This window comes from Perognathus longimembris, chromosome 2 (genome assembly GCF_023159225.1).
Source record: "Perognathus longimembris pacificus isolate PPM17 chromosome 2, ASM2315922v1, whole genome shotgun sequence".
Classification (NCBI taxonomy): Eukaryota; Metazoa; Chordata; class Mammalia; order Rodentia; family Heteromyidae; genus Perognathus; species Perognathus longimembris.
This window is the reverse complement of record NC_063162.1, coordinates 135,482,318-135,508,589: the sequence shown is the minus strand read 5'-3', so window position 1 is coordinate 135,508,589 and position 26,272 is coordinate 135,482,318. Positions and strand designations below refer to the sequence as shown.

Below are 26,272 nucleotides of genomic sequence, written 5' to 3'. Positions count from 1 at the left end.
AAAACAAAGTATAATAATCCTAAAGACTTATAATATGATGCTAAGTATAAATATTTTCTCCTGTATATATTATTTTGTAACAACATGTTATATAGTGTCGTTGTAATATTTAAGGTAGATACTATCTCAATCATAATTTAAGTAAATGGGGTGCAGTAGATGGAAGAAATTAAGAAGACAATATAAAGTTTGCAGCATTTGAGACACCTTTAGGGAATAGGCAAAGGTTAAGAGTACCTGGTTAAGCACTGGGGTGATGGTTCACAACTGTAATCTCACCTATGCCAAGGTAAAAGAAGGAGATTATGGTTCAAGACTCACTCCAGGCAAAAGCAAGGTCATCTCTGAAAAATGGTGCTTGCAAACTCCAGTATTTCCTTACCTCCCCCCAAAAAAGTATATGTTAAGGTATTTACCATAGGGCTATATATAGTAATATCTGTCTGTCTCTTCAGCTGTTGTCTCAGGAGCCCAGCAATGGAATCTCCTCAGATCCTACTGTGTTCTTAGATCGACTGGCTGTTATATTTAGGTAAGAAGCACGATTGAATTCTTGATGGATTATAAGCTCAAACTAAACCTTTATAGATTGAAATAAGCATTTTTTTCTTGAACTTTCAAGTATTTCCTTTATCCCTCTATCAGGAGATTAGTTATCTGAACTTTTGGAGCAAAGGCAAATTCTAAAAATCATTCTTGGCAGATCTTTGTCTAAAGACCTTTTATGAATATAATTGATCACTTTGTTTTCTAGTTTAGTGATTCTTAAACATGCATCAGAATCACTTCAGGATTTGTTTATTCAAATATAGTTTGGTAGTTCCCATCCTCAATTATCTGATTCATTAATTCTTGGGTAAGAACTGAAAAATTGTATCGCCTTTAAATTCCCAGGTGATAGCCACTGTTAAAATACCCTTATTTTGCAGTAAATGAAGAAAATCTTCAATGGATATAGATACTTAAAGAAAATTAGATTTTTATGAGACTGCTATTGAGGTTTTTAAAGTCAGAGTAACTTGAGGTTAGTAGTTGATCATGCATTTTTTTCCCCTTGATTTTCTTCATATTAGTGGGCTCTAGAACTAGATACAGGAATTGGATTTGACATATTGTTAGTGGGGCCATATTATGTATCATGGGTTTAGACTAGAACTAGGAGAACTGTCTGTAATGCACTGCAGTTCCTAAATAATTGTCTTTTAAGGCAAAGACTGGAGCAGTAGTCAGTTTCTTCCCCCTCCCTTTCCCCACCCCCAGTCCTAGAACTTGAAGTTTAGGCCTGTGCACTGTCCCTGAGCTTCTTTCGATCAAGGTTAGTGCTCTACCACTTGAACCACAGCTCCACTTCTGGCTTTTTCTGGAACTAGTTTGAGATAAGAGAGTCTCATGGACTTTCCTGACTAGGCTGGCTTAGAACCATAATCCTCAGATCTCATCCTCCTGAGTAGCTAGGATTTGAGGTATGAGCCACTAGCACTGGGCTGATAGTCAGATTCTTATAGTGGATTCAGACAGCTTGTCTATATATTTTTATTAACTTGAAAGAAACTGTATTAAGGTTTACAAAAGGTAGCAGTATTATCCACATTGATCATGTAAACAGAATTGTATGAAATTTGCATGTTCTAGTGGTTGAAAAAAATGATAAAGATGGTTTAAATTACATTCTTATTTTTGTTTGGATAGAGTAGAAGGAAAAGGTGTTGGTCTTAGTAAATGACTCATCTTATTTGGTAAGAATAATACTAAGCAAACAAGCAGGAATTGATGTACTGGGTCCTTGGTGAAATTGCTCTTTTACTACATTGGGACCATTGTCTTTTCCCAGACACACCAATCCCATTGTGGAAAATGGACAGACTCACCCGTGCCAAAAAGTCATACAGGAAGTAAGTGCTAATGAATACCATGGAATCAAGGCCTTCCTTTTCCTTACAAGGCTTTTTGGATAACTGCTTGAGAAGGGTCTTCCAGGTTCTTTTTAATTAATTATTTTTTGAGGGTACTGGTCCTAGGTCTTGGTTTCAGGGTCTTGGCACTGTCCTTGAGCTTTTGTGCTCAAGGCTGACACTCTCCCACTTGAGCCATAGCTCCACTTTTGGCCTTTTTTTTTTTGTTGTTGTTAATTGGAGATAAGAATCTCACAGGCTTTTGTGCCTGGGTTGGCTTTGAACCTCAGATCTGAGCCTCCTTAGTAGCTAGGATTACAGGTGTGAGCCACTGGCTCCAGGCTGTTCAAATATTCTTAATGTTATATTTACTAACAAAAGAGAATGAAAAATGCACTGAGAAAACCTAAGAAAGGATGATGAATCTAGCAAAATGGCTTCAGTTAAAGCTAATGGCTTTAGTTTCCCCATTGTTAGCATACTTCCTTTTACTTTTTTTCACTTGGACAATGTGAGGATCAGGGGTCATGATTTTGAAAAATGCTTTTCAGACTTCGGAGAGAAAGTTATTTAAATACCAAATATCCTTACTTGTTCAACATTTCCTTAACCTTAGCCCTTTTGTTCAAGGCCTTCCTTCCACCTTATCCTAGACCTACTTTTAACACTTCCTTGTCTATCTCATTCATCCTCACTCAGGAAGTCTAAAACTTAGGAAAATGTGTGTTTAAGTTAAATATGTTCTTTCTGTTCTTAAGAATTGTGTTTCTCATAACAAATGATTGAGTTTTAGTAGTGAGCAGTATATTGAACCTTTGTGCATGTACACAAAAACTGGGCAGAATCAGGCCAGATGTGTTTCTCTTTATCAAGAATGTTTTATCTAAATTGTTTAAAAGCTAAATCAGATGTTATCAACAATTTAGGATCATTTTGTTAGCTCTTGGTTGATTATTTTGTTTCTTGTGCTCTTTAACTTTTAACTCAGATATGGCCAGTTTTGTCCGAGACTCTAAATAAGCATCGGGCTGATAATCGCATTGTAGAGCGTTGTTGCAGATGCTTGCGCTTTGCTGTTCGCTGTGTAGGCAAAGGATCTGCAGCCCTACTCCAGCCACTAGTCACACAGGTAAGTTTCCCATGAGAGAAGATTATGTACACAAATTTTGAAATAGGAAGTCTATAGAACAAAAACTGTTAATGAAATGAAAAGAATGATTAAATACAAAATAAACAATTCAGAAAGGATAAATACCTATAGTAGATACCTTGCTTATAAGAGAAACAGCATGTGGCTCGAGTCTGTAATTCTGAGTCTTTGGGAAGATGACATTGTAAGGATCGAAGTTCCAGACCAGATAGGTAAGGAAATTTCTAGAGACCCCCTCTTAACAGAAAGCTGACCATGGTAGGGATGTCCCTGTTAACCTAGCTAGAGCAGGAAGCATAAATTAGGCAGGTTGAGGCCCAGGCAAGTGCCTAGGCAGAAGGTGAGACCTTACCTCAAAAATAAACAGGACTTTTTTTTTTTTTTAAGGCTGAAAGTATGACTCAACAGTAGAGCAGATGTGAGGCCCTGACTTCAAACCCCAGTACTGCTGGAAAGAAAAATAAAGAGAAATGACCTGTAATGTCTTCTATCTAGTAGTCCAAATAGTAGATGACTACTCTCTAGTAGTCTAGCAACACATTCCAGTGTGAAATTATGTGAAGAAAATGGCTATGGCCTTTGTTTACCAATGGTAAACATTTTCATACCAATTTCCTTGGGTAAAAAGTACTAACTGTTATTTGTTGTCCCAATGAGATTTTGCACTTTGTTGGGGAACAGTTCTGGAGTTTAAACTGAGGACCTCATTTTTGCTACCCACTTGAGTCATGCCCCAGGTGTTTTTTTTGGTTTTTTTTTTTTTTTTTTTTTCTAATAGGGTCTCACATTTTTGTCTAGGGCCAGCCTTAGAACTGTGCTCTTCCTACCTACAACTTTCCATGTAGCTGAGGCCAGAGGCATATACCGTTATGACAAGCTTCCTGGTTATGATGAGATCTTGATAAGCTTGGGTAGGCCTCAAACTTTGATCCTTCTGATTTCCACTTCTAAATAACTGGGATTATAGGTATGTACTGTAACACCTGGTGCAATGTTATTCTATCTTAAATAAGTCTTTTATTTTTCAAATAATAACTGCCTCAATCACTAAAATTGATACGAAATTATGATGGCATGACTCTTAGAAAATACACACATCTAGAACTATTCTGTATGAGACACCTTTGCCTAGATTACTAAGTGATTTGTGTTGATGTTAACCTTCCCAACAGGACTCTGGCCAGTGTAGCCTATTTTAAGTATTGTCTTTTGGCCATTTTTGTGCTATACTGGCAAAATGGAAGAAGACTAAACTGCAAGTAAGGCCAACCCTCTCTCTAGCTTAGAGCTTTTAACTATGTAGCCCTTTAAAAGTAAGTTGGTTAACCCATAAGTTAAATAATTCATTAGTAGAACATTACAGTTATGAGTCTATAACACTGAATAAGTTCATAAGTTCATTCCACGATATATAATGATAAAAGTATAGTACTCATCTTTTAGCCCCCAGCAGTCTCATAGAGTTGAATTTATGTAATAAGATGCAAATATATGGTTTTGGGTGTTATTTTTTAAAATTATTAATAATGGGACTTGAACTCAGAGCTTGGGTGTTGTCCCTGAGCTTTCTCTGTTCAAGTCTAGCAGTCTGCCACTTAAAGCCACAGCTCCACTTTCAGTTTTTTGGTGGTTAATTGGAGCTAAGAGTCCCCAGGACGTTCCTGCCCTGGCTGGCTTTGAACCACAATTCTCAGATCTCAGCCTCCTGAGTAGCTAGGATTACAGACATGAGCCACCAGTGCCTGGCTTAGGGATGGCATTTAAAATGGGTAAAATCCTTAATTTTTGGAGCGTAGTGGAGTAAAAAATTTTAAGCAAGTAATTTGAAAGTGTGTATTGTACTAAAACTTACTTCATTTAAATCTAGATATCTTGATTGGAAATACTATCCTTATTTAAGAGATAAAATAGATGGGAAAGAGATAAAGGAGTGTGAGCTTGATGGGAAACATTGTCTACATGTGTGAAAATGTACAATGAACCCCTTTGTCAACTAATATATACTAATAAAAGAAAAATATTTAGGTAGATAGGTTTAAGAGCAACTCAAAATTTAAACATTGCTTTTACTCCCTTCTCCAAGAGAAGAGGGGACATATGCTGGCAATGTAGGAAGCTGAGGTGGAAATTTTAAGTATCCTATGCTACCCAGACCCATTAATAGCTTCTACTTTGAAGTATTAGACAATACTCAGTTACTAAGGTAAAAGAACCATAAAGAGAAAACTTGAAAATTACTGAAAAATGGAGTCCTATGTTTCACATGTTACCAACAAGCTTTACTCTCTATACTTTAAAAGAAGAGACCAGTCTATCTCTGAATTCTTTATTTGAGACAGCTTCCTAAGTTGATACTCTTTGATGGGTTGAAGAATTGAACTGATTTCTCCCCCCTTTACAGATGGTGAATGTGTACCACGTACATCAGCATTCCTGTTTCCTGTATCTTGGCAGTATCCTTGTGGATGAGTATGGCATGGAAGAAGGCTGTCGGCAGGGACTATTAGATATGCTCCAGGTATGTTTTTCTTGGGCAAATAGATGCATCAGGCCTGAAGGATCTAAAGGCCAAAACAGTGTGTTCTTTTTTTTTTTTTTTTTAAATTAAATTTTATTGACAAGGTGATGTACAGAGGGGGTACAGTTACATAATAAGATAGTGAGTACATTTCTTGTCATGTTTGTTACACCTCCCCAGTGTGTTCTTTACTATGTCTTTATTTCTGTTTTTCACTTTGTTCCCCCCACCCCATCTCCCTGGCATGTTGATTCCCTCGTAACAGGGAGATAGCTGTTTTCTAGACAGGCCTCCTTGGAAGAACGGGAAAAAAAATAGATTGCTTGAGTGTAATAACCATTATAGATGTTACTACCTGATTTTCTGTCCTTAGTGATAGAGTAAGGTTTTATAGGGGAGGTGAGGACAAAGTGGATTTAAGATAGAGGCTCTCTAAATTCAAGCAATGAACTAGTTTATTTAAGGCCTTAGGGTTAATAGCAGGCATCAGAAAAGCTTTTTGATAAATGCCTTTTTCTTCCTTCCTGGTCACTTGGAAAGAATTTATAAAGGAAGTAAAGTATGCTGTTCCTTTTCAAGTTAGCCTTTCATTTAAAATTGATCTTTTATTAATATCGAAATGTTATATTAAACGGTGAGATGACATCCATTTTCATCAACTGAAATCTGATTTCATATGTGAAAATTGATTATTTCAAGTCGAACAGATTGCCGTTTCCTGATGTGATTCTCACTGTGATTTTTTTCTTTTCCCACTTGTGCTTCCATTTTTTATTTGCTTAGTATTCATTGTGATATTCAGCACTTCGTGGTATTTATTTCTAGGCACTGTGCATCCCCACCTTTCAGCTCCTAGAGCAGCAGAATGGCCTGCAGAATCACCCTGATACTGTAGATGACCTGTTCAGGCTAGCCACTCGGTAAGACCTTCTAAAGAGCAAACTTTAAAAAAAAAATCATCCCTCTCAATGCTTAATTTTTCTATACGACACTTGGCAACTTTCTTCTCTAAAAAATACAATCATTGGGGAAAGTGCATGAATGATTTATAACCCCAAGTTACATTGTCCCCAGAGGTAAGGAGGAGATGTTGGATAGGAGCAGTGAAGAAAGTAGCTCAGTTCTACACAAAAGAGAACATGTCTTTCTTGACAAGCTAGTTCCTAGAGATATTCTTTCATAAATGGTGAAATAAGCTAGAAAAATAGTGGGGATTTTTTTCTCAAAGGTTTTCCCTGAATAACAAAAACTAAATAAGCAAAAAAAAAAAAAAATACTTAAGGGCTGGGAATGTGGCTTAGCAGTAGAGTGCTTGCCTAGCATGCATGAAGCCCTGTGTTCAATTCTTCAGCACCACATAAACAGAAAAGGCAAGAAGAAGTGGTGCTGTGGCTCAAGTGGTAGAGTGCTAGCCTTGAGCAAAAGAAGCTTAGGGACAGACAGTGTTCAGGCCCTGATTTCAAGCCCCAAGACTGGCAAAAACATCTGAGGGTGGCAGTCCAAAGCCAGTCCAGGCAGAAAAGTCCCTTTGAGACTCTCATCTCCAACTAACCACTCAAATGGAACTGCAGCTCTGACTCAGTTGGTAGAGTGCTAGCCTTGAGCACAAAGAAACTCAGGAACCAGTCCCACACACAACACCCCTGCCCCGAAAAAGACAAAAACAAAATCACGTACTGACAGTATTAGGGAATTGAGTTTGACAACATGTCTTCTCATATGCTAACCTGAAATATCCTTCCTTTGTCCTGGCTTTTTTTTTTCTTTTAATGGAATTTTTTTTTTTTAAGAGCAGCTTTAGGTTCACAGCTTGTACTTTGCTTATGAACCTACCACACATAGACTCCCCCAGTATCAACATTCCTCTCCAGAGTAGCACATTTGTTACAGTTGTTGAAGCTATATTCGCATTCATTATTGAATGTGCTACATTTGGATTTCACTTTTAGTGTTGTTCATTCCATGAGTTTTGAAAAATGGACAATGATACCTGTCCACCTTTATGTCATATGGAAAATTTCTACTGCTCTAAAACTTCAGTATTCTATTTATCCTTATCCCTCTCTCCTTAACAGCCTTATCTTTTCACTATCACTGGGCTTTGTCCTCTATCCTGACCACTTGGGTCACTTATACCTAACTTTTCTTCCTATACCAGGTTTATTCAGCGTAGTCCTGTCACCTTATTGAGGAGTCAAGTGGTCATCCCAATCTTACAGTGGGCCATTGCCTCTACCACCCTGGACCACCGAGATGCCAATTGTAGTGTCATGAGGTTCCTACGAGATCTCATCCACACAGGGGTAGCCAATGATGTAAGTATAAACAGTGTACCTTTTCTACTCCACAGATTATTCTCTTTCTCATTTTTTTTAAGGGAAGACCAATATTGTAGCATATTCTTATTTGATTTGTATTAGTGGACATGTCATAGTGTATCATTTATTAGTCCAGATCATCAGCCTCTAGATCTAAAATATTTATGATAGTATTGTATGTAAGCTATACAAACCATTCTCAAACTATCCCTTTAAAAAAGGAAGAGGGATAGAGCTGAGGTTCAAGTAATAGAATGCTTACAAAGATCATAGTTGCTGTGAGTTCAAAAGAGAGAAAAAATGGATTTGGGATAATATTCTGGACGAGCTTAAGGACTTAAAAGGAGCTATAAGATAGAGTTAGAACTTAAGAGTTTTAAGAGAAGAGGATAGATAGTCTTAACTGGTGTATAAAGCATGATTAGGAAAAATCAGGATAGGAAATACCACTATGGCTCAAAGTGAAATAGAGTGCTAGCCTTGAGAGAAAAAGCTCAGGGACAGCATCCAGGCCCTGAGTTCAGTCCCCATGATCGGCAAAAAAAAAAAAATTTCGAAAAAGAAAAAATCAGCATAGGACTAAGTGTCTTAGTAGATAATTAAGGAATTTAATTGGTGCGGGGGATGTGGTTCAGTGGTGGAGCACTTTGGACTAGTATGGACAAGAACCTCAGTTCCATGCCTAAAAAGGACAGACTTTTGTAGTAGTGAAGGGATTTACAAGATTTTCAGAGATAGGCTGGGAATATGGCTTAGTGGCAGAGTGCTTGCCTGGCATGTATGAAGCTCTGGGTTTGATTTCACAACAACAACAAAAATAATAAAACATAAAAACACTTGCAGAGAAAGATTTGGCTAGATGGGAAGTAGAATTGAAAATTGGGGAGAGAAGTAAAGAAGTATGTGAATGAGCTAATTATTTAACAAGTTTGGCATTAAGAGGAGAGAAAAAAATAATTAGGTGTGGAAGGCTATTTTTAATAAGGTTTTTCTCAAGATAGCAGAAATATATTAAAGACTTGAAGAAGGAAGAGAATAATCAAGGTTGATTTTGATAGAAAAGACTATGTATTTGATGGAAGGCTTCAGTTCTTTCAGTTTTTAAAAATAGAAGCAGTCAAAGAATGGAACAGGGAGAGGAGAATTTTAAAAGGGAATACAGACTGAAGTTATTTTTCACAGAAAAAAAATATTTCTTTTTCTTTTTCTTTCTTTTTTTGGTGCATGTATGCCAGTACTCAGGACTTCATATTCACACTCTCTCTTGGCTGTCACTCTATTACTTGAGCCAAAGCTCCATTTCCAGCTTTTTGGTGGTGAATTGTAGATAAGCATCTCGTGAACATTCTTGCCTGGACTGGCTTCAAGCCTTAATCATTACATCTCCTATCGAGCTAGGATTATAAGCCACTGGTGCCTGGCTGCTAGTCTTAATATTAAATAATCATTTCTCTTCTGTTTTCTTTCTAATCCTGAAAAATCTAAGCACTAATGTTATTCTCATCCGACACTTATGCACATTTACTTGATACTAAATTCATGTTTTTTGTTGTCTTGGTTTGACTTGGTTTTTTGCCATTCCTGGAGCTTGAACTCAGGGCCTAGGCACTGTCTCTGAGCTTCTTTTGTTCAAGGCTAGCACTCTATCACTTGAGCCACTATAATTCAGCTATTATATGTACATGCAAACACACACACACACACACACACACACACACACACACACACACACACACACACACACACACACACACACACACACACACTTTGTTCCCTAGGAAAAAGAAATTGTGACTAAAGGGGAAAGAGTACTTGGTCTTTGGAAAGGAAAGACTAGAACCACAAGTCATCTAATACTCCTGTTTTCTTAACAGCATGAAGAAGACTTTGAATTACGGAAAGAACTGATTGGACAGGTGATGAACCAGCTTGGACAGCAACTTGTAAGCCAGCTACTTCACACTTGCTGCTTTTGTCTCCCCCCTTATACCTTACCAGATGTGGCTGAAGTCCTCTGGGAGATCATGCAGGTTGACAGACCGGTAAGATTGTTTTGTGAATCACCTATTCTCATTGGCCTCATAAACCTAATTAACATTGATTGAAGCCAGCCGTACTTTGAAACTAACTTTATTGTGTATGTCTTTGCAATCAATTTTAGACAAAGGGGTTACAGTTACCTAAGTCAGGTAAAGAGTATATTTATTTTTGGACAATGTCACCCTTTCCCCAATGTACACTGGTTTTTTTTTTTTGTTTTTTGTTAATGACATGGCCAGGCCCTGATGGCTTACACCTATAATCCTAGCACCTAAGCCCTGAGATCAAGCCCCACGACTTACCACAACCACCACCAAAAAAAAGGGGCGAGAGGATTTGTAGTTCTTTTTTTTCTTTTCCAGTCCTGGGGCTTGAACTCTGGGCCTGAGCACTGTCCCTGGCTTCTTTTTGCTCAAGGCTAGCACTCTGCCACTTGAGCCACAGCACCACTTCTGGCCGTTTTCTGTATATGTGGTGCTGGGGAATTGAACCCAGGACTTCATGTATTCAAGGCAAGCACTCTTGCCACTAGGCCATATTCCCAGCCCTGTAGTTCTTAATATTGGTATAAAAGTCATTTGGGAACGTATACAATTAGACCTAGTTAAAGTAAATAATATATAATGAATAACATGATAGTATTATAGTTCCCATTACTGTTTATTGGATATATGCTTATTTCACTATAATACAGTAAAATTGTTGTAGTTTTGTTCAAAATTTAAAAAATATTCTGATTCCCCCAAAGGCTAACAGATTTAGTGCCAAAATTCTTTACTTGAGAAATAAAATTCCCATACTCTGCTCTGCTTTGACACTTTATGTGTGTGCCGACATGGAGGTTGAACTCAGCAGCAGCACCTGCCACCCAGGCCTCCTCCACCCCACCCATCTCACTCCACTTTCTCAGTCACGTGGAGCCAAAGCTCCACTTCTGGCTTTTTGGTAGTTACTTGGAAAAAAAGCATTTCACAGACTTTCCCTGTCTAGGCTGGCTTTGAACTGAGATCCTCATGAGGATCTTAGCCTCCTGAGTAGTGAGGAATACAATTGTGAGCCACCAATACCTGGCAGTTTCTAGAAACAGAAAAAGCTGGAAGTGCTGTTGTGGCTCAGGTGGTGGAGTGCCTTGCTAGCCTTGAGCAAAAAGAGCCAGGGACAGTGCTCAGGCCCTGAATTCAAGCCACCATAACACCTGGCACCATAACAAAAAAAAAAAGGAGGGGTTTAAAGAGACTCTGTTCAGATATAAGATGATATTTAAGTAGCAGTAAGAATGAAATTTTCCTGACCCAGAGAATAGGTAGGCAGTATAAGGCAACTGAATGGATATAACCTCTACTGAGAAAGATGCCTTAAAATCCTTAAAGATTCTGAATTCATATTATATGTATGCATTCTAGTATACTTACCTAGTATGCTTTTTTTTTTTTTTTGGTCCTGGGGCTTGGGCTCAGGGCCTGAGCACTGTCCCTGGCTTGTTTTTGCTCAAGGCCAGCACTCTACCTCTTGAGCCACAGCACCACTTCTGGCTTTTTCTGTTTATGTGGTGCTGAGGAATTGAACCCAGGGTTTCATGCATGCTCAGCAAGCACTCTACCACTAAGCCACATTCCCAGCCCACACAATTCATTCTAATAGCAAAAATTATGTATGATACATGGAATTAACTGTCCCATTTTGGTCATGATTTTCAAAATGAAAAGTTTTTCATCTACTGAATTCTAAATTTCCTTTTTTTTCTGTGGAAGCTCTGTTGCTTTAGAAATATCAGTACTCAACTGATAAGCTGGGTCTGGGGATATGGCCTAGTGGCAAGAGTGCCTGCCTCATATACATGAGGCCCTGGGTTCAATTCCCCAGCACCACATATATAGAAAATGGCCAGAAGTGGCACTGTGGCTCAAGTGCTATCCCTGGGCAGAAAGAAGCCAGGGACAGTGCTCAGGCCCTGAGTCCAAGGCCCACGACTAGCAAAAAAAAAAAAAAAAAGTCAATCAACTGATAAGCTTACTTCAGTAGTCTTAGTTTTTTGCTTACATTTGTTTACTTGTTAATTGATTTAGGACAAAGTCTTGAGATTGGCCTATACTTTTTTTTTTTTTTTTTTGGGTCAGTTGTGGGGCTTGAACTCTAGGCCTGGGTGTTTTCCCTCAGTTCTTTCGCTTAAGGTTAGTACTCTACCACTTTGAGCCATAGCATCACTTCTGGTTTTCTGGTGGTTAATTGGTGTTAATAAGAGTCTCATGGACTTTCCTACCTGGGCTGGCTTCAAACTACAATTCTCAGATTTCAGTCTCCTGAGTAGCTAGGATTACAAGCAATAAGCTACCAGTGCCTGGCTGGCCTCTACTTTTAAGTGATATATTACTGGACCCTGGTACCAATCTTCCCAATCATTACTTGTTTGAAAAACCCATAATAGAGTTCTTTTCATTATTCATTTTGTCTTCTTTTTAGCTTCCTTATGTCTTCTTTTGTCGTATGAAAATCAGCCTGCAGAGTCCTTGCTCTTTCTAGTGTCTGAAAGTCACCTTGAACTACTTATTTTGTACATGTCCTGTGGCTTGAACTCAGGGCCTAGGTACTGTCCTTGAACTTTTACACTCAAAGCTTTCTCCCTACCACTTTAGTCACAGCTCCATTTCTGGCTTTTTATTCTCTTTTTTTCTTTGTTTAATTTTTGGGGACAATACTGGGGCTTGACATCAGAACCTCATGTAATGTTCAAAATAAAGGTTTAATGATAGGAACAGAACAGATAGCCTCATGTGGAAAAGACTTTACTTCCAAGATGTAGAAGACTTCTATCCAAAATGTTGTCTTCAGGGCTGGGAATGTGGCTTAGTGGTAGAATGCTTGCCTAGAATGCATGAAGCCCTGGGTTTGATTCCTCAGTACCACATAAACAGAAAAGGCTAGAAGTGGTGCTATTGGCTCAAGAGGTAGAGTGCTACCATTGAGCAAAAAGAAGCCAGGGATAGTGCTCAGGTCCTGAGTCCAAGCCCCAGGACTGGGGGGAAAAATGTTGTCTTCAGTCTCCCTGAGTTTTACACCTTTTGCTAATTTCCTTATTTATTTCAACTCTGTGGGAACAGATTCAACTTTGTAAAGCCTATGAGATTTTGCTAGAACCTTAGGGTCTCCAGTGAATAAAACTTGATCTCTTTTTAAACCTTTCATCCTTCTTGTCTATACAGACTTTCTGTCGGTGGTTAGAGAATTCTTTGAAAGGTTTGCCAAAGGAGACAACCGTGGGAGCCGTCACAGTGACACACAAACAACTTACAGATTTCCACAAGCAAGTCACTAGGTGAGTTGTACTGGGGCTTATAAAAAGAGCATGAGCAGCAGCTGAGGTATATAGGTAGAAAAGACATCTGTGGGGCTGGGGATATGGCCTAGTGGCAAGAGCGCTTGCCTCATATACATGAAGCCCTGGGTTCGATTCCCCAGCACCACATATACAGAAAACGGCCAGAAGTGGCGCTGTGACTCAAGTGGCAGAGTGCTAGCCTTGAGCAAAAAAAGAAGCCAGGGACAGTGCTCAGGCCCTGAGTCCAAGGCCCACGACTGGCAAAAAAAAAAAAAAAAAAGAAAAAGAAAAGACATCTGTGTTTCTTAAGTGCCCTTGTAAATTCACAGTTTAACATCTGTTTGGCCTTGAATTGCACAAATTGGCACAAAAAGCAAATCTGAGGAAGAAGCTCCCATGCTGTATATACTCACATCACTTCTGTGTATGAAATAGTTGGTTTAAAGGTAAGTGGAGGAACTGGGCAGCTAGCTTGATATTCTTCAGGCGAACTGCCTATGTCTCTTAAGTCCTTAGATCACTTCCAACTTCAGGAGTGAAGAGTGCAAATTGCCTGAATTAGGGGAAGCATTAGCTATAAACCTTAAAAAGTAATGTTGATTGGAATAAATTCAAGTATTTTTCCTATGCCTAGAGATTTTTAAATTCTAATTTCAGAGTTGTGCAAATGAAACCACTCTGCTAAGATAGATCCATAATGCCCATGCTCACAACTCTGGATCAAAGCTTAAAGGGCTGGCAATATGGCCTAGTGGCAAGAATACTTGCCTCGTATACATGAAGCCCTGGGTTTGATTCCTCAGCACCATATATATAGAAAAGGCCAGAAGTGGTGCTGTGGCTCAAGTAGCAGAGTGCTGGCCTAGAGCAAAAAGAAGCCAGGGATAGTGCTCATGCCCTGAGTTCAAGCACCAGGACTAGCAAAAACAAAACAAAAAAAAACTTAAAATGTAAAGTGTGAGTATTTTTAAACTATGAACATACAAATATTTTAAATAGTTATATGGTCTATATATCTCTATAAAGATGTTATTTGAGGGGCTGGGAATGTGGCTTAGTGGTAGGGTGCTTGCATGCATGAAGCCCTGGGTTCGATTCCTCAGTACCACATAAATAGAAAAGGTGGAAGTGGTGCTGTGGCTCAAGTGGTAGAGCACTAACCTTGAGCAAAAGAAGCTCAAGGACAGTGCCCAGGCCTGATTTCAAGCCCCAGGACTGGCTCCCCGCCTCCCCCCCCCCCCAAAAAAAAGATGTTCCTTGATTTGTTTCTTTTTATTGCCTTTTAGTAAACATTTAGGCTGTTTTCAAGTTTTCAGTATTATTGATAATATTAAGAATATAGTGAGACTTTGGTCCTTGGTATACAAAGGAGTTTAACCATGATATTTCACACATGTATAGATTGCACATTAATTAGGTTAACTCCTCCCCTCTATTGCTCAGTTTTTTTCCTGACCCCCATTATTTTCAGCACCATTCCCTGGTGCCATCTTCATACACAGACACAACTTATTTCACATAACTTATTAGCCACATACACACATCATTCTCTTTCCAGTTCCTTCTATGTATTTTAGAATTTTGGCTAAATTTGAGGCAACAATCATTTTCATATAGTTGTGGGAAGATATGTAAACCAAAGAATGAGCATTATGAGGAAAACATGGAAATATCCGAATTGCCCATCAGTCGAGAATGGTCAAGTAATTCTGAGATGTCTGTACTAGTAAATAGTAACTTAAATACACACACATGTATGCATATGCTGATACAGAAAAATGCATGATACATTGTAAAGGTGATAAAATGATAGTATCATTTAGCTCAACTTGAAAACAGTTTTTTTTGTTTGTTTGTTTTGCCAGTCCTGGGCCTTGGACTCAGGGCCTGAGCACTGTCCCTGGCTTCCTTTTGCTCAAGGCTAGCACTCTGCCACTTGAGCCATAGCGCCACTTCTGGCCGTTTTCTGTATATGTGGTGCTGGGGGATTGAACCCAGGGCCTCATGTATACGAGGCAAGCACTCTTGCCACTAGGCCATATCTCCAGCCCCTTGAAAACAGTTTTAAAACAGCTTTTTTAATAAATACCCAGAAGCACAGAATTTAATATCTTGAATTTTTTTGGTGTGTTCCAGTCTTGGAACTTGAACTCTCAGTACCTTTGGTTTGCTCTTTTGTTAACAACTGGTTCTCTACCATTTTTGACCCATGCCTTATAAGCATATTTACTAGTTAGTTGGAGATAGAATCTCACAGACTTTTGTTGGTCATGGGTTTAACTCAGGGCCTGGGTGCTGTCCCTAGCTTTTTCACTCAAGGCTAGTACTTTACCACTTTGAGCCACAGTTCCATTCTGGTTCTCTGGTGGTTAATGGGAGATATGTATCTCACAGACTTTCCTGCCTGGGTTAGCTTTGAACCACAATCCTCACATCTCAGCCTCCTGAGTAGCTAGGATTACAGATGTGAGCCACCCGGGCACAGCTCACAGGCTTTTCTTGACTTGGCTGGCTTTGAACTGCAGTTCTCCAATTCTCAGCCTCTTGAGTAGCTAGGATTACAGGCATGAGACACTGGATTGGCAACTATTTTCAAATATTGTGTTAGACTTTTCATTGTTGTGCCAAAAAAAAGAGCAGTTTGAGAAGAACGATTTAATTTGGTTCATGGTTTCAGTCCATAATTGACTGGCTCTTGTTTCTGGGCTATGGTGAGGCATAAGATCATGCAGAAAGGGGTAGAGAAGCAGAGTTGCTTACCTCATGGCCTTCTGGGGGTAGGAAGACTAGGGGCAAAATATACCCTTTTAAAGACTTGTTTCCTCCATTCAAGCCCTACCTCTAATAGCCCATTCAGCTGGGAATTCATTGGTGGATTCATCCATTGATGAAATCAGAGCTATCATGTGATTTAATCATCTCTCATTAGCACCATTAGCTAAGGCCCAAGTCTTCCAAAATGAGCCTTTGTGGGGGGACACTTCATACCCAAATTACAATTCAGTAGTATGAAATTACTGTGCAGCCAAACTTCACAATATTTCTGTCTTGCAAAACTGAAGTTGTACTCATTAGCAAGTAGTTCCTTTCCTTTCCCACGCTAGCAATTGCCATACTACTTGATGATATGATTCTTTGGATTTCATCATGCTACAACCTTTTATGGCTTATTTCATTCAGCATAATGTCTTCAGAGTCTATACATGTTGTATTGTGTGTCAGAATTTCCTTTTTATCCTTTCTTGTTGGGAGGGAGTAACTTGTTTTTTGAGATCCTTGGTCTCACTATGTAGCCTAGGCTGGTCTTCAACTCTCATCCTCTGCCTCAGTCTCCCAAGTGCTAAGATTATAGAAGTGCACTACTACATTCGCTTACTTATCCAGTCTTTTGTTCATGTACATTTATGTTGATTCCATCTGTTCACTGTGAAAAGTGTTACTATAAACACATGCAAACATCTTTGAAACCCTGCTTTCATTTGGATTTACATTCAGAAGTGGAGTTGTTAGATCACAGTGTAACCCTATCTCTGCGATTTTTGCTCAAGACTAGCACTATACAACTTGATCCAGAGCTCCACTTCTGGCTTTCTGGAGGTAATTGGAGATAAGGGTTTTATAGACCTCAATGCTTGAGTTCACTTCAAATCACTATCCTCAGATCTTAGCCTTCTCAATAGCATGGTGGCATGAGCTACCAGTGCCTGGCTATGACCCTATTTTATTTATTTATTTTGCCAGTCCTGGGCCTTGGACTCAGGGCCTGAGCACTGTCCCTGGCTTCTTCCCGCTCAAGGCTAGCACTCTGCCACTTGAGTCACAGCGCCACTTCTGGCCATTTTCTGTATATGTGGTGCTGGGGAATCGAACCCAGGGCTTCATGTATACGAGGCAAGCGCTATTGCCACTAGGCTATATCCCCAGCCCCATGACCCTATTTTAAAAATTACGTTGAAGAACTATTTTCCATAGTAGCTGCACCATTTTACATACCCACCAACACTGCACAGGGTTTGGTTTTGCCACATCCTTGCCAATACAATTGTTTTAGATGCCAGAAATTTTCTGTTTGTCTGTTTTATAGGCAGCCATAACACCACATACTGTGGTTTTGACTTGAATAATTAGTGATCTTCAGTATTCTTTCTTATATAGATTATTTATCTCTTTTAGAGAAATAGCTCTTCAAATCCCCTGTTGATATAGATATATAGATTTAAAAATTTTTTTGAGGGGGGGGGGCTGATGGTCCTGGAGCTTGAAACTTGGGCACTGTCCTTGAGCTTTTTTATTGCTCAAGCACAGCACTCTATCTCTTCTACTTCTGGCTTTTTGACTTTTAATTGGCGATAAGAGTCTCATGAACTTTCTAGCCCTTGCTGGTTTCAAAACACAGATCTCAGCCTCCTGAGTAGCTAGGATTATGGGCATGAACCACCAAGGCCCAGCTCCCCAGCTGATTTTTAAATAAAGGTGGTTTTTTGTTTTGTTGTTGTTGTTGAGTTATAGGGGCTGCTTATGTATTTGGTATCTTATTTTTTTATCAGATGATTTGCAAACAGATTTTACCATTCTGTAGGTTGCTTTTTATAGGCTGTTATGTTCTTTGGTTTTGTTGTTGTTTTGTTTTTGTGCAGGTCCCAGGGCTTAAACCAAGGCTGGGCATTTTACCTGAACTTCTGTGCTCAAGGCTAGTCTACCACTTTGAGACTCAGCACCATTTCCTGCTTCTTTTTTTTTTTGGCCAGTCCTGGGGCTTGGACTCAGGGCCTGAGCACTGTCCCTGGCTTCTTTGCTCAAGGCTAGCACTCTGCTACTTGAGCCACAGCGCCACTTCTGACCATTTTCTGTATATGTGGTGCTGGGGAATCGAACCCAAGGCCTCATGTATATGAGGCAGGCACTCTTGCCACTAGGCCATATCCCCAGCCCATTTCCTGATTCTTGATAGTTAATTGGAGATAAGATTCTCACAGACTTTCCTGCTCATGCTGACTTTGAATCACAATCCTCAGCTCTTAGTCTCCAGAGTAGCTAGGATTATAGGCCTGAGCCACCAGGCACCCAGCTTGATTGTACCCTTTAGTACTTAGCTGTTAGTTTAGGGAGTAGTGTTTTTTGTTTTGTTTTGTTTTGTTTTGTTTGCCAGTCCTGGGATTGGACTCAGGGCCTGAGCACTGTCCCTGGCTTCTTTTTTGCTCAAGGCTAGCACTCTGGCACTTGAGCCACAGTGCCACTTCTGGCCATTTTCTGTATATGTGGTGCTGGGGAATCGAACCCAGGGCTTCATGTATAGGAGGCAAGCACTGTTGCCACTAGGCCATATTCCCAGCCCCCGGAGTGGTGTTTTATAAGAATCAAATCCATAGCGTTGTGTGTGCTAAGGCAAGCGCTCTACTCCTGAGCAATATCCCTAGCCCCTGAAATTTGATCTAGATCAGCTTATCTGTTTTTACTTTTGTTGCTGTTCTCTTGTTACACCCAGGAAATTATTGCCATATCTAATTAAACTTAATTTTTGTATATGACTAGGGAAAGATCCAGTCTCCTAGCTAGCACCAGTGGCTCACAGCTAATACTAAGCTACTCAGGATGCTAAGATCTGAAGATTGTGGTACAAACCCAACATGGGCAGGAAGGTCATGAAACTAAGGCTGTTAAGTGGAGGTTTGACTCAAGTGGTAGAGTGCCAGCCTTGAGCACAAAAGGTAAGGGATGGTACCTAAGCCCTGAGTACAAGCTCCAGTGTAACACACACACACACACACACACGCGCGCGCGCATGCGCGCGCCTCTTTTTACCTGTGTATATCCAGTTTTTTCCACATCTTGAAAAGACTCCTTTTTTTTTGGCCAGTCCTAGGGCTTGGATTCAGGGCCTGAGCACTGTCCCTGGCTTCTTCTTGCTCAAGGCTAGCACTCTGCCACTTGAGCCACAGCACCGCTTCTGGCCGTTTTCTGTATATGTGGTGCTGGGGAATTGAACCCAGGGCCTCATGTATAGGAGGCAAGCACTGTTGCCACTAGGCCATATCCCCAGCCCTCTCTTGAATGATCTTAGCACTCTTTTTAGAAATCATTTGGCCTTTTACATTAGTGTTCATATTCCAGCTCTTCTGTTTCACTGGCCTGTGTCTGCTGCTAATGTGCTCTTTTGATTAATGTGACCTTGTAATATTTTGGGGAGGAGTGTGCCAGTCCTGGGGCTTGAAATTGGGTCTTGGGCTTTTATACTTTTCAGAACTTTTTATATCATTTGCATTTTTATAAGTAGATATTATAATATAAAATTAAAATCATACTTAACGTGGTTTTGTTTTTTCTTTTGTAGTACTTGGATATGAACTCAGAGCCTCAAGCTTACTAGGCAGGCAGTCTACCACTAAACCATGTTACTTTTAGAAGGACAAATTTTTGTTAATGGTATAAGGGCTGAACTTTTCTGAAGATTGTTTTCTTAATGTCTTTTTTAAAAATAGTTTACTTTCTGATTCTTTGGAATGTCTCCCAACAGTTCTTTTAATGGTAAGATAGCAAATCTTGGTCAGCTTTAGTGGTTCATACCTGTAATACCAGAGTTCACAGGCTTAGGCAAAGATCAGATGTTAAGGAGGCCAGCCAAGACTACATGGTAATACCCTATCTCAAGAAAAAAAAAATCTTAAAACATAGAGTACTATTATTTGTAGCTTACTAAGTGGTTTAACTTCATGTCCCAAAAGAAGCTGGTGTTTCACTGTGGCATTCATGACTGAAAAATAGTACATGACTGTCTTTGTGATACATTTTGCCAGAGTAGAAGGAGAGTCTCTCTGGTAGAAGTAGTATTCTTACCTACAAGCTGTCACAGATCAAAGTAGTAAAATAGTTGCATCTCTCTGTTTCTGTTTTGTTTTATTCTTTCTTTCTGGTATGACCATGTAGCTCTAATTTTCTTAAAGCAAATTGAAGATAAGTCTTTTGGTTTGAGTCTTGCCACTTACTCTGTTACTTAGAACTTTAGTTAATTCTTCTGTAAAATACGCTTAGTGCTACTGTTCTCATAGGATTATTCTGAAGTGTACTAAGTGGAAATCTAAAGAAGTTTCTTGTGCATAGTAGGTAAACAAGTGAGACTGAATTCCTTTCTCTTTGGAAAAGAAACTGCCAGAATGTCCTATGTGCTCGCAGAAACTAGCTGGGACATGTTTCCTGCCAGCTCTAAAGGCAGCCACCCACATAGTCTAGAATTAATCTCCACCAAACTCAGATTCCTTTAGTAGGACTGATGTCTGGCAGAACAGTGGGTTAAATCTTAGGTCCCAATTATGGACATAATTTCTTAATTTAAAGAAAGGGACAAGGAAAAGGGTCTCAGAGCAGTACTGTGAACAAACATATCTGTGATCTTTGCCTTAAGATACAGGAAAATAAAGTGTACTACTAACCTGGTGTGTGTGATCTACGTTGCTAAACAAGTTTTGCAGCTTCTCCTATAGAAGGCTGTGACATGATGGTGGGAAATGAACAGAAGTAAGAGGTAACATTGAGATGCTCAGAAGATGGTTTGAGATGGCTTACATCCTCTTAGTAATTCTTTCTCTAACATGCCTGTTGCCCTTGAACCTGAGTATGACTCAGTCTCCCTTTTGGTATTAAGGTCCTATAGCTCCTGCCACAACTTGCTGCTTTGTTTGCCATCCTAGCAAGAAGGCAAACTGGTTCGGTTTTATTACAGCAAGTCCAAGCTTGCTTTTTAAAATGATACTAGTAATAAAGTCCTCGACTTTTTAAGTTGGTCACTGTGAAGCAAGATAAACCTTTGCATTCTAGAATATCATATTTGCTTTCTGAACACCAGATGACCCCATCATTGGCTCAAATGAATTGGGATTAGAAGAAATTCTACCATTTCCCATTTCTCTGTATTGTCCCAACTTTTTATCACTAACATGAAGATCTTTAAAGCCAAAGGATGCTGAGCGTGGGAAGCACTGATGTTGGGATTTGAGGCCAGTCTGGGAGTATCTTCCAAGCTGGGTCATCAGTTAAAGCTACACTATTCTCCATTACCTATCAGGACATTAGATCCAAGCATTGAATTTCTCACATTTCCTTGAGATTATGAAGCTTAAGAAATGGTGACAAAGCCAGGCGCCAGTGACTTACATCTGGAATCTTAGCCACTCAGGAGACAGATCTGAGGATTGCAGTTCAAAGCCAGCCTGGGCAGGGAAGTCCATTTAGACCTTTTCCCAATTAACCAGCAAAAAGCAGAAGTGGTATGGCTTAGTGGTAGAATACTAGCATATGTGCACACAAACAGACACACACACACACACACAGTACTCAGAAATATGATAGAAGTCAGTGGCTCATGCCTACAGTTCTAGCTACTCAGGAGGCTGCGATTGGAGGATTGCAATTTGAAGCCAGCTTTCTTCCTATCCAATTAACCAGCAAAAATGCCAGACTGGAAGTGTGACTCGAGTGGTAGAGCATCGCTGTGAATAAGCAAACCCCACACGAACATGAAGCTCTGAGTTCCAACCCTGATAAAACACACACACACACACACACACACACACACACACAGTGGAATTGGAATTTTGGGGACTAGAAGCCAAAAAACAGAACCTAGAAAAATAGCCGTGGGGGTGGGGCGAGACGAAAAATTAAACAGTAGGAACTAGGAAATATGAGATGAATGAAGCAGGAAATAAAGAATAGTGCTAGTGTCCAAGGAACTTTTTGGTTCATATTTGTGAGCTTGCTCCCTGAGGATTGGTTTAACATCTGGCCAAAGCTCTTGGCACCAGAGTAATCACTGATAGGATTGAAGCAGATGTGGAGATGATTTGAGACACTGTGGTCGATTCCTCATTTTGCTGTCTCAGCACAATTCTTCTGGTTTTATTTCAGTACTCCTTCTCGTGTCCCAAAAAGAAGCTAACATTGGGATTACTTCTCAGTTTAAACCAAAATGCAGGCTAAAAGCCAGGCACTGGTGGCTCACACCTGTAATCCTACCTACTAGGGAGGCTGAGACCTGAGGATTGCGGTTCAGAGCCTGGGCAGGAAAAGTCTGTGAGGCTTTTATCTCCAGTTAGCCACCAGAAGACCGGAAGTGGCACTGTGGCTCAAAGTGGTAGAGCACTAGCCTTGAGCAGAAGAGCTTAGGAATAGCTCCCAGGAGCCTGAGTTCCAAGCCCTATGACAGAAAGGGGAAAAAAGTAGGATATTGGGATAGCAAAGACTCCAGCACCTTTCTAAGTGTCCCTTGTAATTACACACTGCACATCTTCTCTTGGGTTATATTCTTCCTCTGTCCTGACACTGGAAACATGAGTGAAAGAAGCCTGCACACCATTGGCTGCTTCTGTAGATAGCAGTCAGTGTTGATTTGAAAAGAGACTGAAAAATACAGTGTTTTTGCTAAAGTTTGGTATGTCCATAGAGAAGAAATGAAAGGATTCCAATAAAACTTAGAAGAGTATCCTCATTTTTAGAGTATCCTCATTTTAGAGATATTAAAAGAAAGTTCCTAGAATATTCTGTCAGGTAAGTCCTAGAGTCTAAGTCAGAGTTCTTAGTGATATTTTGGACTTACAATAAATACGTGAAGAAACCTAAAGATAGGTACATGAGGGAATAGCCCAAAGAGTACCTTCTTTTCTGTGGGCCCACCCTTAACAGTTACTCCCTGTGATATATATGTATCTAACTGTTCCAAGCAGGAAAGTGAATTTTTTCCTGAGAGTTGAGTTCTAGGGCAAGAAGTGGTGGCACATACCTTTGAACCTAGCACTTGGGAGGCAGAGGCATGAAAATGGTGAATTCAAGACCAGTCTAGACTACATAATGAGACCCAGTCTCAAAAAAAAAAAAAGTTCTAGGTTGTAGACCCTGATAGCCTGAGTTTTCTGAGCCAGAAAGAGGGCTACATTGCTCTGTTATAATATAGTGCTTTGCTTAGCTTAGCAAAGGTTCAGTTAGCAATAACGGCTGGGAGACACATGAAAAAGACTGTGAAGTTTCTTGGTGAGTTGTTTTTTGTTGTTGTTTTTTTTAAATTGGTCATGGAGCTTGAATTCTGGGCCTGGGCACTGTCCCTGAGCTCTTCTAGCTTTACCACTTGAGCCACAGTGCCAACTTCTGGTTTTCTGGTAATTAATTGGAGATAAGAGTCTCATGGACTTTCCTGCCTGGGCTGGCTTTGAACCATGATCCTTAGATCTCAGCCTCCTGAGTAGTTAGAATGACAGGCGTGAGCCACTGGTGCCCAGCCTTTGGGTGGGTTTTAGATAAAAGGAATCTTAAAAAATGGTGACAGATGAGTATTTAGGGTCTTCAGACCACCTAGGCAGCTCAGTGATTACCTGAGCCCAAGTCCTACTCATTCTTCTGCCTTTTCTATATGCCTTAACTCTTTCCTCTCGTCTCCTCTCACAAGGAAACCCTGAGCAGACTGTTGAGCTGGAAAATCAATGACGGATGGGAACTTGGTTGCTCTGGCCTTGTAAACTGAGTCTGTCTTTGGAAGAAAACATACGGAAGCTAGGGTACCTAAGTTAGTGCAGCTCAGACTTAAAATGCTTAGAGCCTCTGGCCATCTTACTTTGGGGGTTCTTTTGCCCTTAAATTTGTGTCATAGACTAGTTGTAGTGCCATAGCATCCTGTTTTGAGTAGTATGTTGTCACTGTTCTAATGCTTTACATATATGAACAGATTTAATCCTTTGAACAACAGGAGGTCGATAATAGATGAGAAAAGAGTCAAAGATTAGTAACATGCACATGGTTACAAGAGCCAAGAGTTAATCCCATACTAGTTGATTTATACGAAGTTACAGGAGATTTCCATCGACTAGAGAGGCACTGATTCAATTAACTGAAGAGAAGCTGGGCACAGTAGTGCATGAGGCAAAAAAAGTCTATGAAGAATAACTTCTGACAGTTGGGACCATCCTTGGCTTGCCTCAGTATTGGAGTTGTTTCTCAAGAGATAACTCTTTCATTAGTCAAGTGCCACCTGCCTTTTCTCTTCCAGTGCTGAGGAATGCAAGCAAGTTTGCTGGGCCTTGAGAGACTTCACAAGATTGTTTCGATAGCTCACATTCCTGCACTGTGCCTGTCACCAAGGTGAGTAGTTGTATATGCCTCCAGTTTTCCTCAGGCTTTCAGGGAGGCTTGGGATGAGGATAGGTCAGGTACCCATAAGGTGACTGATCCCATTAAGAAGGTAACTGTTGACTAAGCACCAGTGGTTTACACCTATAATCTATCTACTCAGAAAGCTGACACCTAAAGAATTGAGATTCGATCTGGGTCCTCTGAGTGCTTGTGGCTCACACTTATAAATCTAGTTGCTCAGGAGGCTGAGATCTAAGGATCACTATTCAAAGACATCCTAGTCAGGAAACTCTATGAGACTCATCTTTGACTAACCACCATAAAGCTGTGATTCAAGTGGTCGAGAGCTAGCCTTGAGCAAAAAAAGCTCAGGGAAGCTAGGCGCTGGTAGTGACTCCCGCCTGTAATCCTAAGCTTCTCAGGCTTTGAGATCTGAGGATCATAGTCCAAAGTCAGCCGGGGCAAGAAAGTCTGTCTGTGAGACCGTTATCTCCAATTAAGTACCAAAAAGTTAGATGTGAAGCTGTGGCTCAAGTGGTAGAGTACTAGCTTTCAGCAACAAAGCTCAGGGACAGTGCCCAGGCTCTGAGTTCAAGCCCAGTACTAGCACCAAAAAAATTAGAAAATAAAAAAAATAAGAGATTTGAAGCTAGCTGAGGCAAAGTTGTGAGACTTCCATCCGTAATTAACCAACAAAAAACGAGAGTGGAGGCATGGCTCAAATGGTTGTGTACCAGGTGTAAGCAAGAAAGCCAAATAAGGGCTTGAGAATCTGGGTCAAGCCTCAGTATTAGTGCCAAAAAAGAAAGTGAGAAAGGAGGGAGATAGAGGAAAAGTGTTGCAAAATAGCAGACATTCCTTTCCTCTTCCCCCTCAGGTACTTCTGAGATGGCAAATGGGATGATTCCAAGGACTTTTAACCTGGCTACTGTGGTGAAAACAGTGATGCCCTCAAGTGGCGCCATCCTTAAAACGGAGTCCTAGATCTAATGATCTAAGGAGCTCATTCCTACCACTTTTGTGATTTAAATGCTGAAAGGCTAAGTTGTGACCAAGGCGATATGTACCTAGGAAAGGACTAGTCTCTTCAGGTGGCTCCAATTGTCAGTTTTCTTCATGTGTTTTCTGTTTGCATTTAGAAGCAAAGCAATTGCTGAGCACCTGTAGCTCACACCTGTAATACTAGGTATTCAGGAGGCTGAGATCTGAGGATCAAGGTTCAAAGCCAGCCTGGTCAGGTTATCTCCACTAAAGTCCCCCCCCCCACCCCCATTGAAAAGAAAAACAAGTGGGGGTGTGACTCAAGTGGTAGAGCACTAGCTTTGAGCAAAAGAAACTCACAGACAGTACCCAGGTTAGGTAGGTAAACTGAGTCACGAGAGTCTAAGAACAAAGAAAGGGCAGAAAGAAAACTCGACAGACCACCAGACTTTCATTTTGGCAGTAAAAGCCTGAGGGATGCCAGAGTCTTCCAGCCAAACTAGAGAAAAAATGGAGGGGGGGGGGGTGATTGCGTTAGAGGAAGGAGGAAAGTTAATGTTTTAGCTATTTGTTTCAGTAGGGTCAGCTTGAGGACAGTTTAGAGCTTATTTCCCATTACCCAGGCCCTGAGTTCAAGCCCCAGGACCACCACCACCACACACAGACACAAAAAGCAAAGCAAGGAAGTGGCACTGTGGCTAAAGAGCTCAGGGACAGCTCCCCAGCCCAGAGTTCAAGCCCCATGACTGCCAAAAAAACAAACAAAAAATAACAAACAAAAAAGCAAAGCAAGGAGCTTAGCTGAAGAACAAAGGTGGGGGTACCATTTGGATACCAGTTTCTTTGTTTTCCTTCTGGTTCCTTGAGAGGCTCAAGGCTAGCACTCTACTCCTTGAGCCATAGCTCCACTTCTAGTTTTTGTGTCTGGTTAATTGAAGATAAGAA

General features: G+C 40.3%; 1 protein-coding gene across 2 annotated transcripts in view; it reads left to right on the top strand.

The window, feature by feature from the left end:
• Positions 1 to 26,272, top strand: part of Tnpo3 (transportin 3) — an 86,941-nt gene that overhangs the window by 59,358 nt on the left and 1,311 nt on the right. For both annotated transcript variants that reach the window (XM_048340190.1, XM_048340191.1), the window contains exons 14-22: positions 456 to 532; positions 1,832 to 1,892; positions 2,881 to 3,021; positions 5,444 to 5,560; positions 6,386 to 6,480; positions 7,719 to 7,875; positions 9,753 to 9,920; positions 13,119 to 13,231; positions 24,264 to 24,355. In XM_048340190.1, coding sequence (XP_048196147.1) covers positions 456 to 532; positions 1,832 to 1,892; positions 2,881 to 3,021; positions 5,444 to 5,560; positions 6,386 to 6,480; positions 7,719 to 7,875; positions 9,753 to 9,920; positions 13,119 to 13,231; positions 24,264 to 24,324 — 990 coding nt within the window. In that variant the 3' untranslated portion in view covers positions 24,325 to 24,355. The remainder of the gene's footprint in view (positions 1 to 455; positions 533 to 1,831; positions 1,893 to 2,880; positions 3,022 to 5,443; positions 5,561 to 6,385; positions 6,481 to 7,718; positions 7,876 to 9,752; positions 9,921 to 13,118; positions 13,232 to 24,263; positions 24,356 to 26,272) is intronic.